The 15133-nt window shown below is 45.0% G+C and overlaps 2 protein-coding genes across 2 annotated transcripts; one reads left to right on the top strand and one right to left on the bottom strand.

The window, feature by feature from the left end:
- Positions 1–121: 121 nt before the first annotated feature.
- Positions 122–1033, bottom strand: LOC139387942 (L antigen family member 3-like). The gene is made up of 3 exons (XM_071134340.1): positions 949–1033; positions 680–808; positions 122–522 (listed from the first exon to the last, which is right to left on the bottom strand). The coding sequence occupies exons 1-3, from the start codon at positions 996–998 to the stop codon at positions 378–380; spliced, it is 324 nt and encodes a 107-aa protein (XP_070990441.1). The 5' UTR covers positions 999–1033; the 3' UTR covers positions 122–377.
- A 519-nt stretch (positions 1034–1552) lies between these two features.
- LOC139388028 (cGMP-dependent protein kinase 1-like) lies at positions 1553–14188 on the top strand. Its single transcript, XM_071134521.1, has 21 exons — positions 1553–1683; positions 1966–2165; positions 2437–2569; positions 2685–2751; positions 2975–3074; positions 5559–5672; positions 7251–7356; positions 8529–8592; positions 9130–9207; positions 9404–9498; positions 10896–10961; positions 11290–11364; positions 11529–11625; positions 11755–11894; positions 12002–12091; positions 12372–12513; positions 12668–12831; positions 12962–13084; positions 13230–13292; positions 13521–13587; positions 13666–14188. The coding sequence occupies exons 2-21, from the start codon at positions 1970–1972 to the stop codon at positions 13762–13764; spliced, it is 2079 nt and encodes a 692-aa protein (XP_070990622.1). The 5' UTR covers positions 1553–1683; positions 1966–1969; the 3' UTR covers positions 13765–14188.
- The last annotated feature ends 945 nt before the right edge of the window (positions 14189–15133 follow it).

The raw sequence follows: 15133 nt of genomic DNA, 5'->3' as shown, positions 1-15133 counted from the left end.
CACTGAAGTGGCTTTAACAAGTGACATCGATAAAGGATCATAGCTTTCACCTGGTTAGTCTCACGGAAAGAGCAAGTGTTCCTAATGTTTCGTGCAATCACACTGATGTAAAACACATTCATTTTGAAAAATAGAAAGTTTATTCCACAATACAACCAAATGAATACATAGACAAATCTAAACAAAGAAATAGTCTATCCATATGTCACTGAAATGAGGCAATTCCTATGTGTCTAAATAAAAAGCACTTGTACTTCTGTTGTTTTTTGTTCCAGTTCCCTTATTTGAATAGAATGATGGAAATTGGGACACGGGTGTCCCTCTGTACTGGGGATCATTACAGCTCATCCTGGGTTTCTCTTCTTTCCCTCTGGTCATCATGTCATCGTAGAGCTGACGGTTTGTGTGGTCACAGAGACAGGGGGTCCAAAGGCCTCCATGGTCTCCATCACAAGGGAGAGGTGGTCCATAAACGACCCCACAGAGACACGCAGAATACGGGCCTCATCAGCTCTCCACCTCCTAATGGAAAGAGGGATGGAAGAGACAGGAGATAGATTCACATGGACGGTCAGTATGATACAACTTAACAACCTCGTATACAGTGGTACCACCATACACACTTCCACCATTGATTACACTTGGTGGTAGTACACGCGAACACACAATAGACACTCACACAGACAGCGTGCAGCCGGACACCGTGAGCTCCTTGCTGATGCCTCCTTTCCGGGGCTCACGGTCTGGGGAGAGGGACTGGAGCGCGATGGACGCCTCGCGACTTGATGGAAACGGGACGTCTAGTACACTGCGGGACTGTCAAGGAAGTTTTCACTGATTCATGCTAAATTATCAAAATATGCATACAATATTAAAGAGGCAATTTACGACCAAGCGTTAATGTCAATAACCGTCATATTGACGTCTTATGTGGAGTACATAGGATACAATTCCAATTTGCCTTGCTTGTGATTGTTTTCCGTGCAGGGCGCCGCCATGATGGTTTTTCTTCTAAGTAAATCAAGATGTGGCGACCGCAGATTCGTCTGGATGCAACAAATATAGATTTACAATCTGATGTGGAGATTCGTCACGGTTGATGAATAAAGTTGTTTTTACATATACAAAAAACGTAACATGGATTTGTCTACATAAAAAAAAGTTGTAAAAGTTGTTAACAATCTTATTAGCAATAGACCTATTCAACATATTGAGCTTGACACATCTCAGGCAAAACATGTGAATCCAATATGTATGTTGTTAAGGATATTATTTAAATGATGTAAACTAATCACCCATACGTTTATGTAAAATATATATATACATTTGTATGCCAATGGACACGCGCGCACAGCTCCGCGTATGGCTACATTGAATACTCTAGAAATTGTAATTTGAGCGATCGGCTCTTCACTCGAGCGCAACCGGCAAAGGGAGAGAATGTGTCTGGTTGGTATGTCTATCTTCATGATCTGAAGTGTCTTTATACACCTTTAAAACTTCCGTTTTTAATTAACATTCGTCGCAGTCTCATTTCGATTAGCCTGTCCTGTTTGATTTTCACATCAGCTATAAATCAATTTACACACGATGAGATTGGAGATCGGCACATAACTGTGAGTGCAGCATTAGCAGTCGGTACGCGCATCTTCTTCACTTACACCCAGACAAGCGCTTGGACAGGTAAGACAACATGTTTTACATCTTCAAATGTATTTTTGCTGCATTAACGCGACATTCCCAAAGTATCAGTAAGTGGTTTATGTGTGTTAGATATTTCCGTTTTATAGTAACCTGCATGTGCACATGGTTATTGTATTTCACTGTGTTTGTGTGGATTAAGCAATAATGAATTCAGCATGTGGTGGAGTCCCCAAAACTCACTAGTGAAACTCTTTATTCCCCATTCCTGTGTGTGTGCCTCTGTCTGACTGCCTTTCCTCCTGCATGTAATGTGCATATCAGGGCTATGGGTACTTTGAGGGACTTGCAGTTTGCACTGCAGCTGAAGATCGAGGAGCTCCGCCAGAGAGACAGTCTGATAGATGAGCTGGAGTTGGAGCTGGACACCAAGGATGATCTCATCCGACAGCTGCAGACAGAACTGGACCGCCATCGCAACGCTCCTCAACACGCAGGGGCCACTGGGAGCACAGAGAACACAGGTAGGTGCTACTCGTTACACCCTTACATGACATGAACATGCACCTCTAATACAACACAGACCTAGGGGAAACGGAAAACAACACAGGGTACCAGACCAGTCATAATGCACCTGGAGGTGTTCATGTGAATTCAAGGGTAGTTAGGCATGAACCTGTGAGCCATCACTCTCACGGCTAATGTGACAGATTGGGGTTGAACGCGGTCTCCTAACTGCCACAAGACTGTGTTAGCTCGCTGAGGTAAAGCCTGACCAAAATGGGTGTCTGTCAGGACCCGGGCTGTCCCCACCAGTGCCTGATGAGCCGCAGAGGACTAAGAGACAGGCAATATCAGCAGAACCCACAGCCCTGGACCCTGCCCAACTCGCACACGTCACACTCACCAACTACAGCAAGAGTGAAGAGTGAGTACACGCACACGCACACGCACACACACACACACACACACACACACACACACACACACACACACACACACACACACACACACACTGATCCTGTCTCTGTACATGTGTACAGGTCTAGAGAGCTGATCCATAGAGCTCTGTTGGAGAATGAATTCATGAAACACCTGGAGCAGGGACAGGTACTAGTATTACTACAACTGTATAGTATTACTGTGGTACTACTGCTACTCTCACTGTCTATTCTTAGATATCCAATTATTTATCCCCCCCCCTCTCTCTCACATACTCTCTCTTTCTCTCTCAATTTAATGAAACAAGTGCTATATTTTTATTAACGGGTCTCTTGCTTTGTCTCTCTCTCTTTGTCTCTTTCTCTATGTCTCTCTCACTCTCACTCTGTAGATTCAGACCATAGTTGACTGTATGCATCCCACTCGTCTGGCCCGGGGCTGCTGTGTCATACAAGAGGGAGACGACGGATCTCTGGTCTATGTGCTGGAGGGTGAGAGGCATGGAGGGAGGTGGAGGGATGGGGAGGAGGGAGGGATGAAGCGAAAGAGAGGACGGGGGAAAATAGGGCAATGACGAGGGATAGAGAGAAGGGGGAGGGAGGGTGAGCGAGAAGGCGAGAGAGGGTGAGAGGTGGAGGGAGGGAGGGTGAGAGATGGAGGGAGCGAGGGTGAAAGAGAGGAGGGCGAGACTGTGAGAGAGGAAGGGGGGAGGGAAGTAGATAGGAGAGAAGTTATGACAGTCTAGGCGAAAGGGGAGGCAAGGGAGGGACAGATAATACCACAATGAGACAGATATTTCACAGAATGTATAAATGTGAAGCATCCGGTTGGTGTTTCACTACCAAATATGGTAGTGAGAGGAAGCCCAGTGGCCGGCAGTGGGAGATGATGGAACAAGATGGATTTTGCCAGACATTCTGCTAATTTACTCATCAAACATTTGATCTCAATACAGTTCTCTGTTCCCAAAACTACAATTTGTTACAAACAGAGTGGACTACATTCTTTAGACTTTACCCTTTGTGGAAATGTGAATTGAGTTACTGCACACGCGCACTTTAGAGTACGAGTTCCCCAAATGCTAGAAAACGCCAATAGGATCTCATTAGCTCGTGTTTGGCTCTGCCCACCTCCTTGCTTGTTCTGCCATCTATGGCTCATTGCTCCCATTTGAAACAACAGGCTGTGGTCTATCTTGGTTTAGTTATAAGAATCTTTGATTATACTATATATATCAGGTGATATCATACAGTGAGCTCACTGTAGCAGAGGCAGACAGGTCACACACACACACACACACTTCTTGCTCTCTCAGGCGCTTTGAAACATCTGTTCCTGACACCTCGACTCCTCTCCTCTGAAAAATATCTAATCTGTCCTCTCTCTTTTTACCAGAGTCTCTTTGTCTCTCTCTCTGTTTCTCATTCACACACACACAGACACAGACAACTAGACCATGTTGATTATACAGTCCATTCACTTTGGTAAACATCCATCTAGAGAGTATGTATTACCATGAAGAGATTATTAATATTAATGCAGTCCTTTACAGTTGAAGTCAGACGTTTTACATACACCTTAGCCAAATACATTTAAACTCAGTTTTTCACTATTCCTGACATTTAATCCTAGTAAAAATTCCCAGTCTTAGGTCAGTTAGGATCACCACTTTATTTTAAGAATGTGAAATGTCAGAATAATATTAAAGAGAATGATTTATTTCAGCTTTTATTTCTTTCATCGCATTACGAGTGGGTCAGAAGTTTACATAGACTCAATTAGTATTTGGTAGCATTGCATTTAAATTATTTAATTTGGGTCAAACGTTTCGGGTAGCCTTCCACAAGCATCCCACAATAAGTTGGGTGAATTTTGGCCCATTCCTCCGTATGCTTGGGGTCATTGTCCATTTGGAAGATCCATTTGCGACCAAGCTTTAACTTCCTGACTGATGTCTTGAGATCTTGCTTCAATATATCTACATAATTTTCCTGCCCCATGATGCCATAGATTTTGTGAAGCGCACCAGTCCCTCCTGCACCAAAGCACCCACACAACATGATGCTGCCACCCCCATGCTTCACGGTTGCAATGGTGTGCTTTGGCTTGCAAGCCTCACCCTTTTTCCTCCAAACATAACAATGGTCATTAAGGCCAAACAGTTCTATTTTTGTTACCAGAGGACATTTCTCCAAAAAGTACGATCTTTGTCCCCATGTGCAGTTGCGAACTGATACTTTTGTACCTGTTTCCTCCACCATCATCACAAGGTTATTTGCTATTGTTCTGGGATTGAATGGCACTTTTCGCACCAAAGAACGTTAATCTCTAGGAGACAAAACGTGTCTCCTTCCTGAGCGGTATGACGGCTGCGTGGTCCCATGGTGTTTATACTTGAGTACTATTGTTTTTAAAGATGAACGTGGTACCTTCAGGCATTTGGACATTGTTCCAAGGATGAACCAGACTTGTGGAGGTCTACAATTTTTTTTCTGAGGTCTTGGCTGATTTCTTTTCATTTTGCCATGATGTCAAGCAAAGAGGGACTGTGTTTGAAGGTAGGCCTGGAAATACATCCACAGGTGTTTCAGAAGCTTCTAAATCCGTGGCATAATTTTCTGGAATTTTCTAATCTGTTTAAAGGCACAGTCAACTTAGTGTATGTAAACATCTGACCCACTGGAATTGTGATACAGTGAATTATAGTGAAATAATCTGTCTGTTAACAATTGTTGGAAAAATGACTTGTGTCAGGCACGAAGTAGATGTCCTAACTGACTTGCCAAAAGTTTGTTAACAAGAAATTTGTGGAGTGGTTAAAAAACGAGTTTTAATGACTCCAACCTAAATGTATGTAAACTTCTGACTTCAACTGTATCTGTGAATGGTTGGGGAGTTCTGTTCAGTTCAGGCAGGTTTGATGATGTAATGTTGTTTATGTGCGTGCCTGAGTGTGTGTGGTTGTGTGTGTGTAGAGGGAAAGGTGGAGGTGACTAAAGGGGAACAGAAGCTGTGCACCATCGATCCCGGGAAGGTCTTTGGAGAACTGGCCATCCTCTACAACTGTACCAGGACTGCTACTGTTACAGGTAACACACACACACATCGCTGCTATTTTAGGTAAGACACACACACACTTATTTGATTGAGTTCAGGATTAGGAATTGTTTTTGTAATTTCTTCATCCTCCTCTCTGCCACTGACGTTTAGTCTGATGGATTGAAGTGAGATTTGGTGTCAGACGTGTGTGTGTGTGTGTGTGTGTGTGTGTGTGTGTGTGTGTGTGTGTGTGTGTGTGTGTGTATGCATGTGTTTAGGCTAAGTGATTGGGGTGAGGCGTGGTGTCAGATCTACGCTGTGCTAAAAGTATTTATTTAATTTCAGCAGAGAGATACAGTAATAATTGAAAAACACACACACACACACACACACACTCTGTAGGCGGTGACTGTCTGATTTGGGCTATAATATGCCAGTCCTGTCAGTAGGCTGCCTGCCTGTGTGTGTGTGTGTGCGTGAGTATGTGACCACCTCCGCAGTTCACAAATCATCCTCTGACATCTTCTACTCTTTCTTCTTTTTTTGTCCCTCTCTCTCTGAGTGGTGAAGTGTTTACTGTACAATGCTATTCAGGGTCAGGCAGTTATTGGTCTGCTGAGTGAGAGAGGGAGGGAGAGAGAGATGTGAATAGGAAAAGAAACAACTCCTCTGACTGCTTTCTCAGTCCCTCTCCTTTAGCATCTCTCCCCCATCCTTTCCCCTCCTCTGTCCTCTCCTCTTTCCACACCCGCAAGTCTTTTGATTGGACCATGTGTTCTTGAATCATTCTTCCTCATGTCTCTGTCTCTCTCCATCATCGGAGTTGATTGACAGGTAGTGAACATGTGTGGTGTGGGCGGAGGGGGTGAGGACAGGGTCTGTGAGGGGCTGCAGGAGGAGGTGAAATGTGTATATATATAAATATAATCTATATAATTACCCTCTTATTAGAATAGAGAGAAACTGTGTGTGTGTGTGTGTGTGTGTGTGTGTGTGTGTGTGTGTGTGTGTGTGTTATAGCAGATAATTAGAGTGGGAATGTGAAGGCTCTCATCTCTAGAAGGAGAACTGTTGAGATAATGGCATTTCCTATCAACTGCTATGTGTACTGTGCTGCCGCGTGTTGTTGCACGTGACTGCGTGTGTACTTTTGTCCGTGTATTATTGTGTGTGTATGTTTTTCATAAAGTGCGCAGTACGTGTGGTTGTAAATGTGTGTGAGAGAAAAGGAGCGAGACCTTGAAACTGTGCCCTGTTCATTCCTTTTGCAACCACACACACACACACGCACGCAGGGCCTGCATCTCTCTGATTGTTTGTGTATGTAAGTCTTTCATTGAGATTCCCTCTACTGGCTACTTGCTAAAGGATTGAATCATATTATCGTCTTTTTTTGTGTGTGTTGAACGGGATGGAGAGTGTTCCTGTGAGCAGTAGGTGTGAATATGGAGGCTTTGAAATTCATTGAAATTGTCCTGCTCTTCTTTCACCCCTCTCCACTTCCTCATATCTCTCTCTGAACCCTTCTCTCTGCCTTTCTGTCCCCCTCTCTTCTCTCTCTCTCCCCCTCTCTTTCTCCTCTCCCTCTTTCTTCCTCTGTCTTTCTCGCTCTCCATTTCTCCCTCCAGCTCTGACGGACATTAAGCTGTGGGCGATAAACAGACAGGGTTTCCAGACCATCATGATGAGGACTGGACTCATTAAACACTCCCAGTATATGGAGTTCCTCCGCAGGTAACACACACACAAACACACAAACACAGGCACGCACGCACGCACGCACGCACCCACACACACACACACAAACACAAACACAGGCACAGGCACGCACGCACACACGCATGCACCCACACACACACACACACACACACACACACACACACACAAACACAGGCACGCACCCACACACAAACACAGGCACGCACGCACCCACACACACACACAAACACAGGCACGCACGCACGCACCCGCACACACACAAACACAGGCACGCACGCACGCACGCACGCACCCACACACACACACACACACAAACACAGGCACGCACGCACACACACACACAAGCACGGTTCGCTTCTGCTTGGAACACACTCTTTATTCTGCAGCTATGCAGACTTCTGTGAGCCTAGTTGAATAGACAGAAGATTAAGATTCAGTAGCCACAGAACACAGAATGTTCGCTAGCTTCTGTCACGTCTAGGGTTGCAAAGCTACAAGTCATTTACCAAAGTTACTGGAATACTCTGTCATTTTGGTATTTAACAGGTAATCTATGGTAATTTTGGAAATGTACACTAAAATAACTATTTTTTTAAATAAGTATTTATATTATTCATGTTTTATAACCGTGTCCTTATCGCGTGTAACTAACGTACGAGCGGATGGACGGACGGAGACAGATACACATTCCTCTCCACGATTTCATCTGAGGGACAATAAAGTGCTGAAACCCTCATATTAAATGGTATTCACTAAGTTGATGGTTTATATTTAAAATAATGTATTACAGCTTCGCCACTCTATGTTTTATTTTAAAATCATCTTTTTTGATTATTTGATATATTCTTTTATTCTATATTCTATATTCTATATTCTATATTCTATATTCTATATTCTATATTCTAAGTCCACGCAGAGGGCCAGAGATAATTACAAACACCTGAGATAATCTGAAGTACCCCAAATGGCCACTAGATGTTTTGTAATAAATTACATGAAATTCTTGAAAGTTACCAAAATTCTAGTAGTTTACTGGTAAACTTAGAAAGTTTCAAGTAATATACCCTCCCTTTGCAACCCTAGTCACGTATTTTCAAATTATTATTATTCACACAATTGATTTTGGCAAGCATGTTGTTGTTCTCTCTCCATCTCTCTCTCTCTCCCTCTCTTTCTCTTTCTGTCAGTGTTCCCTCCTTTCAGTCGTTGCCTGAGGACGTTCTTAGTAAGGTAGCTGATGTTCTGGAGGAGGTGAGGAGTGCACACACACACACACACACACACACACACACACACACACACACACACACACACACAAGCATGGTCAGATGGAGAGCAGCTGGTGGTGACAGTCAGTGTGGATTTGTTTTAAGAGTTTGTGTGTTCGTGTGTGTGCGTGAGGGCACTTGCATGTGTGTGTGTGTTAACTGCATACTGCCATAGTCACATGCCTTCCAGCTTTTAGAGACACGCAGACTGTTTCTCCTTTCTGTGGGAAAGTGCTTCTGTCTGAGAGCCATGCCCCTCTCTCTCTTTTCCCTTGCTGTCCTCTCTCTCCATCTTCCCTCCCTTCATCTTTCACTCTCTCCCTTTGTCTCTCTGCCCACCTCTCTCTCTCCTATTCTGCTGTTCTTTCTCTTTCCCCCTCCCTTGTCCTCTCCTGCTCCCCACCTCTCTCTCTCCTCCTCTGCTGTCCTCTGTCTCTCTCCCTCTCCCTTATCCTCTCCCACTCCCTTTCCTCATCTCTCTTTCTCCCTCTCTCTATCTATCTATCTCTCTCTCGCTCAGACTCACTACAGTGAAGGTGATTACATCATCAGGCAGGGCGCCACAGGAGACACCTTCTTCATCATCAGCGAAGGACAGGTGAGGAAGAGGAGGTGGAGGAGAGAAGTGTATAAAATCACAATCACACTGCCACCATGTGGACACAATCAGTAATGCAATTAAAACATACCAGTAATAATCATAATTTAAGTTCACAGACTTCCTCCCAATAACTTCCTCTCTCTTCCCCTCTCCTCTCCCCCCTTTTTTTCTTGTCTCTCCTGTCTGCGCTCAGGTAAAGGTCACGCAACAGAAATCATCCAATGAGGAGCCAGAGTTTCTGACCACACTCTCTAGGGGGGACTGGTTTGGAGAGCAGGCGCTAAAAGGGTGAGACAACAGCACCTCTAACAACCAAACAACAAAAAGCAGCTATGAGAGAACAACCAAACACACCTCTAACAACCAAACAACAACAAGCAGCTTTAGAGAACAACCAAACACTCCCCTCTAACAACCAAACAACACCTCTAACAACCAAATAACACCTCTAACAACCAAACAACGCCTCTAAACCAAACAACAACAAGCAGCTTTAGAGAACAACCAAACACACCTCTAACAACCAAACAACACCTCTAACAACCAAACAACACCTCTAACAGCCAAACAACAACCAGCAACTTTAGAGAACAACCAAACACACCACTAACAACTAAACAACTCCTCTAACAACCAAACAACACCTCTAACAACCAAACAACAACAAGCAGCTTTAGAGAACAACCAAACACTCCCCTCTAACAACCAAACACACCTCTAACAACCAAAAAACACCTCTAACAACCAAACAACAACCAGCAGCTTTAGAGAACAACCAAACACTCCCCTCTAACAACCAAACAACACCTCTAACAACCAAACAACAACCAGCAGCTTTAGAGAACAACCAAAAACACACCTCTAACAACCAAACAACAACAAGCAGCTTTAGAGAACAACCAAACACACCTCTAACAACCAAACACACCTCTAACAACCAAACAACAACAAGCAGCTTTAGAGAACAACCAAAAAACACCTCTAACAACCAAACAACACCACTAACAACCAAACAACAACAAACAGCTTTAGAGAACAACCAAACACACCTCTAACAACCAAACAACACCACTAACAACCAAACAACACCTCTAACAACCAAACAACAACCAGCAGCTTTAGAGAACAACCAAAAAACACCTCTAACAACCAAACACACCTCTAACAACCAAACAACAACCAGCAGCTTTAGAGAACAACCAAACAACACCTCTAACAACCAAACACACCTCTAACAACCAAACAACAACAAGCAGCTTTAGAGAACAACCAAAAAACACCTCTAACAACCAAACAACACCACTAACAACCAAACAACAACAAACAGCTTTAGAGAACAACCAAACACACCTCTAACAACCAAACACACCTCTAACAACTAAACAACTCCTCTAACAACCAAACAACACCACTAACAACCAAACAACAACAAGCAGCTTTAGAGAACAACCAAACACTCCCCTCTAACAACCAAACACACCTTTAACAACCAAACAACACCTCTAACAACCAAACAACAACCAGCAGCTTTAGAGAACAACCAAACACACCAACCAATTGCCTAAGTAAACATATAGTCTCATAGGATTAGAGTAGAGTTGTGTTTTGCAAAGGAAAATAATAAAGATGACTGCTTATTTATGTTTATAATGAATGAATTAATAAATATTTCTCTCTCTCCCCAGGGAGGATGTTCGTACGGCCAGTGTCACAGCAGTAGGGGGAGTGACCTGTCTGGTCGTGGACAGAGAGTGAGAGACCCCTGGGGGGAGAAAGCAAGAGTGTGTGTGTGTGTGTGTGTGTGTGTGTGTGTGTGTGTGTGTGTGTGTGTGTGTACCACAGGAGGCTGCTGAGGGGAGGATGGCTCAAAATAATGGCTGGAATGGAGTAAATGAGACCGTGTCAAACACATGGAAACCACGTGTTCGATGAGTTGACCATTCCACTCCGGTCATCACTATGAGCCCGTCCTCCCCAATTAAGGCGCCACCAACCTCCTGTGGTGTGTGTGTGTGTAACTGAACCCTTCTTCATTGGTAGATGCGGGGTTGTGTAACCCTAACCCCTCCCCTGTTCCAGGTCGTTCATGCAGCTGATAGGAGGGCTTGATGACGACAGCAGCAGACACAACGAGAGTGACGAGCTCAAGGCCAAGTAAGTGTCGCTACACCTCTGAATTCTCTTCTTTCGATCCTCCTTTCTCTTGTTTCACCCAAACTAAGTTTAGTACATTTAGTTTGTGATATATCCAACCACACAGACTCGCTAGTTTCAGTGAGAAGATATTGGGCAATTGATTGACCCCCCTCCGTCTCCAGGTTGGAGGCAGAGGCAGTGTTTTTCTCCAGCGTGTCTCTCAACGATTTCCACGTCATCTGCACCCTCGGAATTGGAGGCTTCAGTCGCGTCGAACTGGTGGGTGCGAGTGTGTGTATAACGTGTGTGCGCTAACAGGACTGTGTGTGTGTGCAACGCCTGTGTGTGTTTTAATATGTATAATGTGTGTGTGTGTGTGTGTGTGTGTGTGTGTGTGTGTGTGTTCAGGTGCAGTTGAAGAGTGACACCAGCAGGACGTTTGCTATGAAGGTTCTGAAGAAGCGTCACATTCTGGACACCAGCCAACAGGGCCACATCCTCTCAGAGAGACGCATCATGATGGACGCACACGGCCCCTTCACCGTCCGGTACACACACACACAAACACACACACACACACACCACACAGCCACTTCACTGACAATTACGCACACACACACACACACACACACTGACGCTGTGTGTCCTTGTCCAGGTTGTATCGGACGTTTAGGGACTCTAAGTATCTGTACATGCTGCAGGAGGCCTGTCTGGGAGGAGAACTGTGGACTCTACTGAGTGCCAGGTGTGTGTGTAGGTCTAGAACGACTCCAAATGAAACCTGACTGTACACAAACTGCTCAGCCAGCTATCAACTAACCCTAGCGTCATGCCCACATCCCGGTTCAACTCTAACCCTCAACCACAACCCACAACCTAACCCTAGCTTCACGTCCACCTCCCAGTTCAACCCGAACCAGAACCCTCGCCCTGGCAAATTGTTACATATCAATAGAGTCGCGGTTGATAGTCTGAGCACCCCTGGATCATCTATGGGCCTAAACATGTTCATCTGACTCTTCTAGGGGTTCGTTTGAGGACGGCACCACACGGTTCTATACAGGCTGTGTTGTAGAGGCTCTGGCCTTCCTCCATGTTCGAGGCATCATCTACAGAGACCTCAAACCTGAGAACATCATACTGGACCAACGAGGATACGCCAAACTGGTACTAGTTCACGCACAAACACCTCTGACGCGGCATAGAGTTTTCGGGATAAGCAGGCAGTGTGGTTTTCCTTCGTCTTCAGTTGATTGAATCTCGGGGCGCAGACACACAGAACAAAAAGCACCATATTTAAGTGTGCGTGTTTATCTATCAGGTGGACTTTGGCTTTGCTAAGAAGGTGGGTCTGGGTCAGAAGACGTGGACGTTCTGTGGGACTCCAGAATACGTGGCCCCAGAGATCATCCTGAACAAGGGACACGACATCTCTGCAGACTGCTGGTCCCTGGGGATACTCATCTATGAACTGCTCAGCGGCAGGTACACCGCGTGTGTGTGTGTGTGTGTGTGTGTGTGCGCGCGCGCTCAGAGATGGGATCTTCTTATTGGTCTCAATGCCGGGATTGTCTTTCTCTCTCTCTCTCTCTCTCCCTCCCCACCTCCTCTACAGTCCTCCGTTCTCTGGTTCTGACCCTATGAACACCTATAACATCATCCTGAGAGGAATCGACATGGTGGAGTTCCCCAAGAAGATCTCCAAGAGTGCTGCCAACCTCATCAAACGCCTCTGCAGGTTACACGCCCACACAAACAAACACACACACCCACACACACCACGCACAAACACAGAGCATAGAGACCTCATCAAATGGTGCTTGCTGCAGAGTGTGTATATGTGACTGTGTGTGTGTGTGTGTGTGTGTATGTGTGTTGCCCAGGGACAACCCATCTGAGAGGGTGGGGAACCAGAAGAATGGGGTGAAGGACATCCAGAAACACAAGTAAGAGTTACCGTGGTGACGAGGACTGCTGGACCTACCAGCCAATAGGACTGCATGGAACAGAAATAGCTACGTTCTCTGAAAGGACGTTTTGTTCTTCAGCTCCCATGCAGATTATTTTGCCTCAATTAGGGTGCCATTTTTGGACACAGCCACGGTCATCGTGATACAACAACGAGAGCTGAGTTTAGTTGTCCTAGCTGTGATTCTTTTTTTATTTGTCTTCAGGTGGTTTGAAGGTTTCAATTGGGAGGGCCTCCGACAGACAACTCTGGCCCCTCCTTTCACTCCTACTGTGAGTATACACGTTAATACACACACACATATACACACACACACACACACACACTCAGCCGTGTCTCGTCTTTCCCAGGTGGAGGGTCCACTGGACACCAGAAACTTTGACTGCTTCCCCGATGACAGCGAGGCCCCGCCCCCAGACGAGGAGTCCGGCTGGGACCTGGAGTTCTAATTGGACAACATACATTATGTAGAACAGACATGCCCTTTCTGACATGTAGATTAAGGCATCGCGTCAGCTCCAATAATGGCCTTTCTGTCTGCGCCCTCCCCAATGTGAACCTGGTTGTGCTAGGTTTAACTGGTGGGTTTACCAGGTGAGTTAGGAGTATCTGACAGGTTACCAGGTAAGCTAAGTATGTCAGGTTGTGACTCTGCCAAAGTGAGCTGGGGGAGTCATAGAACCCCCAGGTAGCAGCGGCCCATCAGCTGCTGCTGTCACCGACTCCTCCTCGTGACAGTTTTCTACAATACAATAAGAGTTTTTGGAGATTTGTTTGTGTTCATCTGTTTTGACTGGGGTGATTGTTAGTTCCCGCAGTATTTGGTCGTAAAATATATCACCAAAATAAAAAACATCTATCAAAAAACATTCAACTCTGTAGCAAATGTCTGAATAACTCGACAGAGCGGCGTCGTGCAGGAGCACCCAGAGGGAGAGAGATGTGACTGTGCATGTCAAGGGAAGAATAAAGGGGTGTGAGAATGAATGAGGGGAAAGTTAATGAAAGTTAAAACATAACCATTTCCTCTCTCACATGTCACAGCTCTGAGACCCTTAACAGACATTTGAACCTCTTATGAGCGGTGACAGGTTATCAGATCCAAAATAGGTTGTCGACTGTTACTCCATGGCAACACAGGTCATCATGGAGACCCTGCCACCTCCACGAACAACCCCCCCCCCCATAACGCACACACAAACCAACACACGCATGCCTTTCACAATGACTGATCGGCCTTTCTACATGACTGAACCACATGAACATGAAACATGACTGGAATTTTTAAAACAACTCATTTCAGTTTCCTAGGCCTAATTTAACTAGGGAGGTCACCTATTCTAAATCAAAACTTGAGCTAATCGTAGTCGTATTACAATGCTGAAAGGATTCTGGTTTTGAAGACAAGTCATTTTTCCTACAACCACACCTGAACAGCTGCTTCTCACAATTAGCAGACCCATTGTAACCTCGCCCGATGCATTTTGAAATTAAATAATCACTTTAGTTTCAATTTCCACAATGAACGTTCTTACATGAATAAATATGAGCAGACACACGGAAAGTTCCAAAGCGCTCAGTGGAAACATTTGATAAATTAGCCTAACGCATGCACCGCGACCCCCACTGGAGATGCCGGTCGCTGATTGGACAAACCCGCTGGGGGTCCAGTGATTTGTGTAACAAACAGCTATAAAAAAAACAGCTTGTCAATGTAACACTAACCAGGGAACTAACAGAGAGCTACATCCCAAGTGTTCTCCACCAAAAATCAAGCCTACCTCTTGCACCCGATGAACATCACCATATTTCAACAAG

Source organism: Oncorhynchus clarkii, chromosome 29 (assembly GCF_045791955.1).
Source record: "Oncorhynchus clarkii lewisi isolate Uvic-CL-2024 chromosome 29, UVic_Ocla_1.0, whole genome shotgun sequence".
Lineage (NCBI taxonomy): Eukaryota > Metazoa > Chordata > Actinopteri > Salmoniformes > Salmonidae > Oncorhynchus > Oncorhynchus clarkii.
Note: the sequence above shows the minus strand (reverse complement) of the source record. Positions and strands in the feature narration are given on the sequence as shown.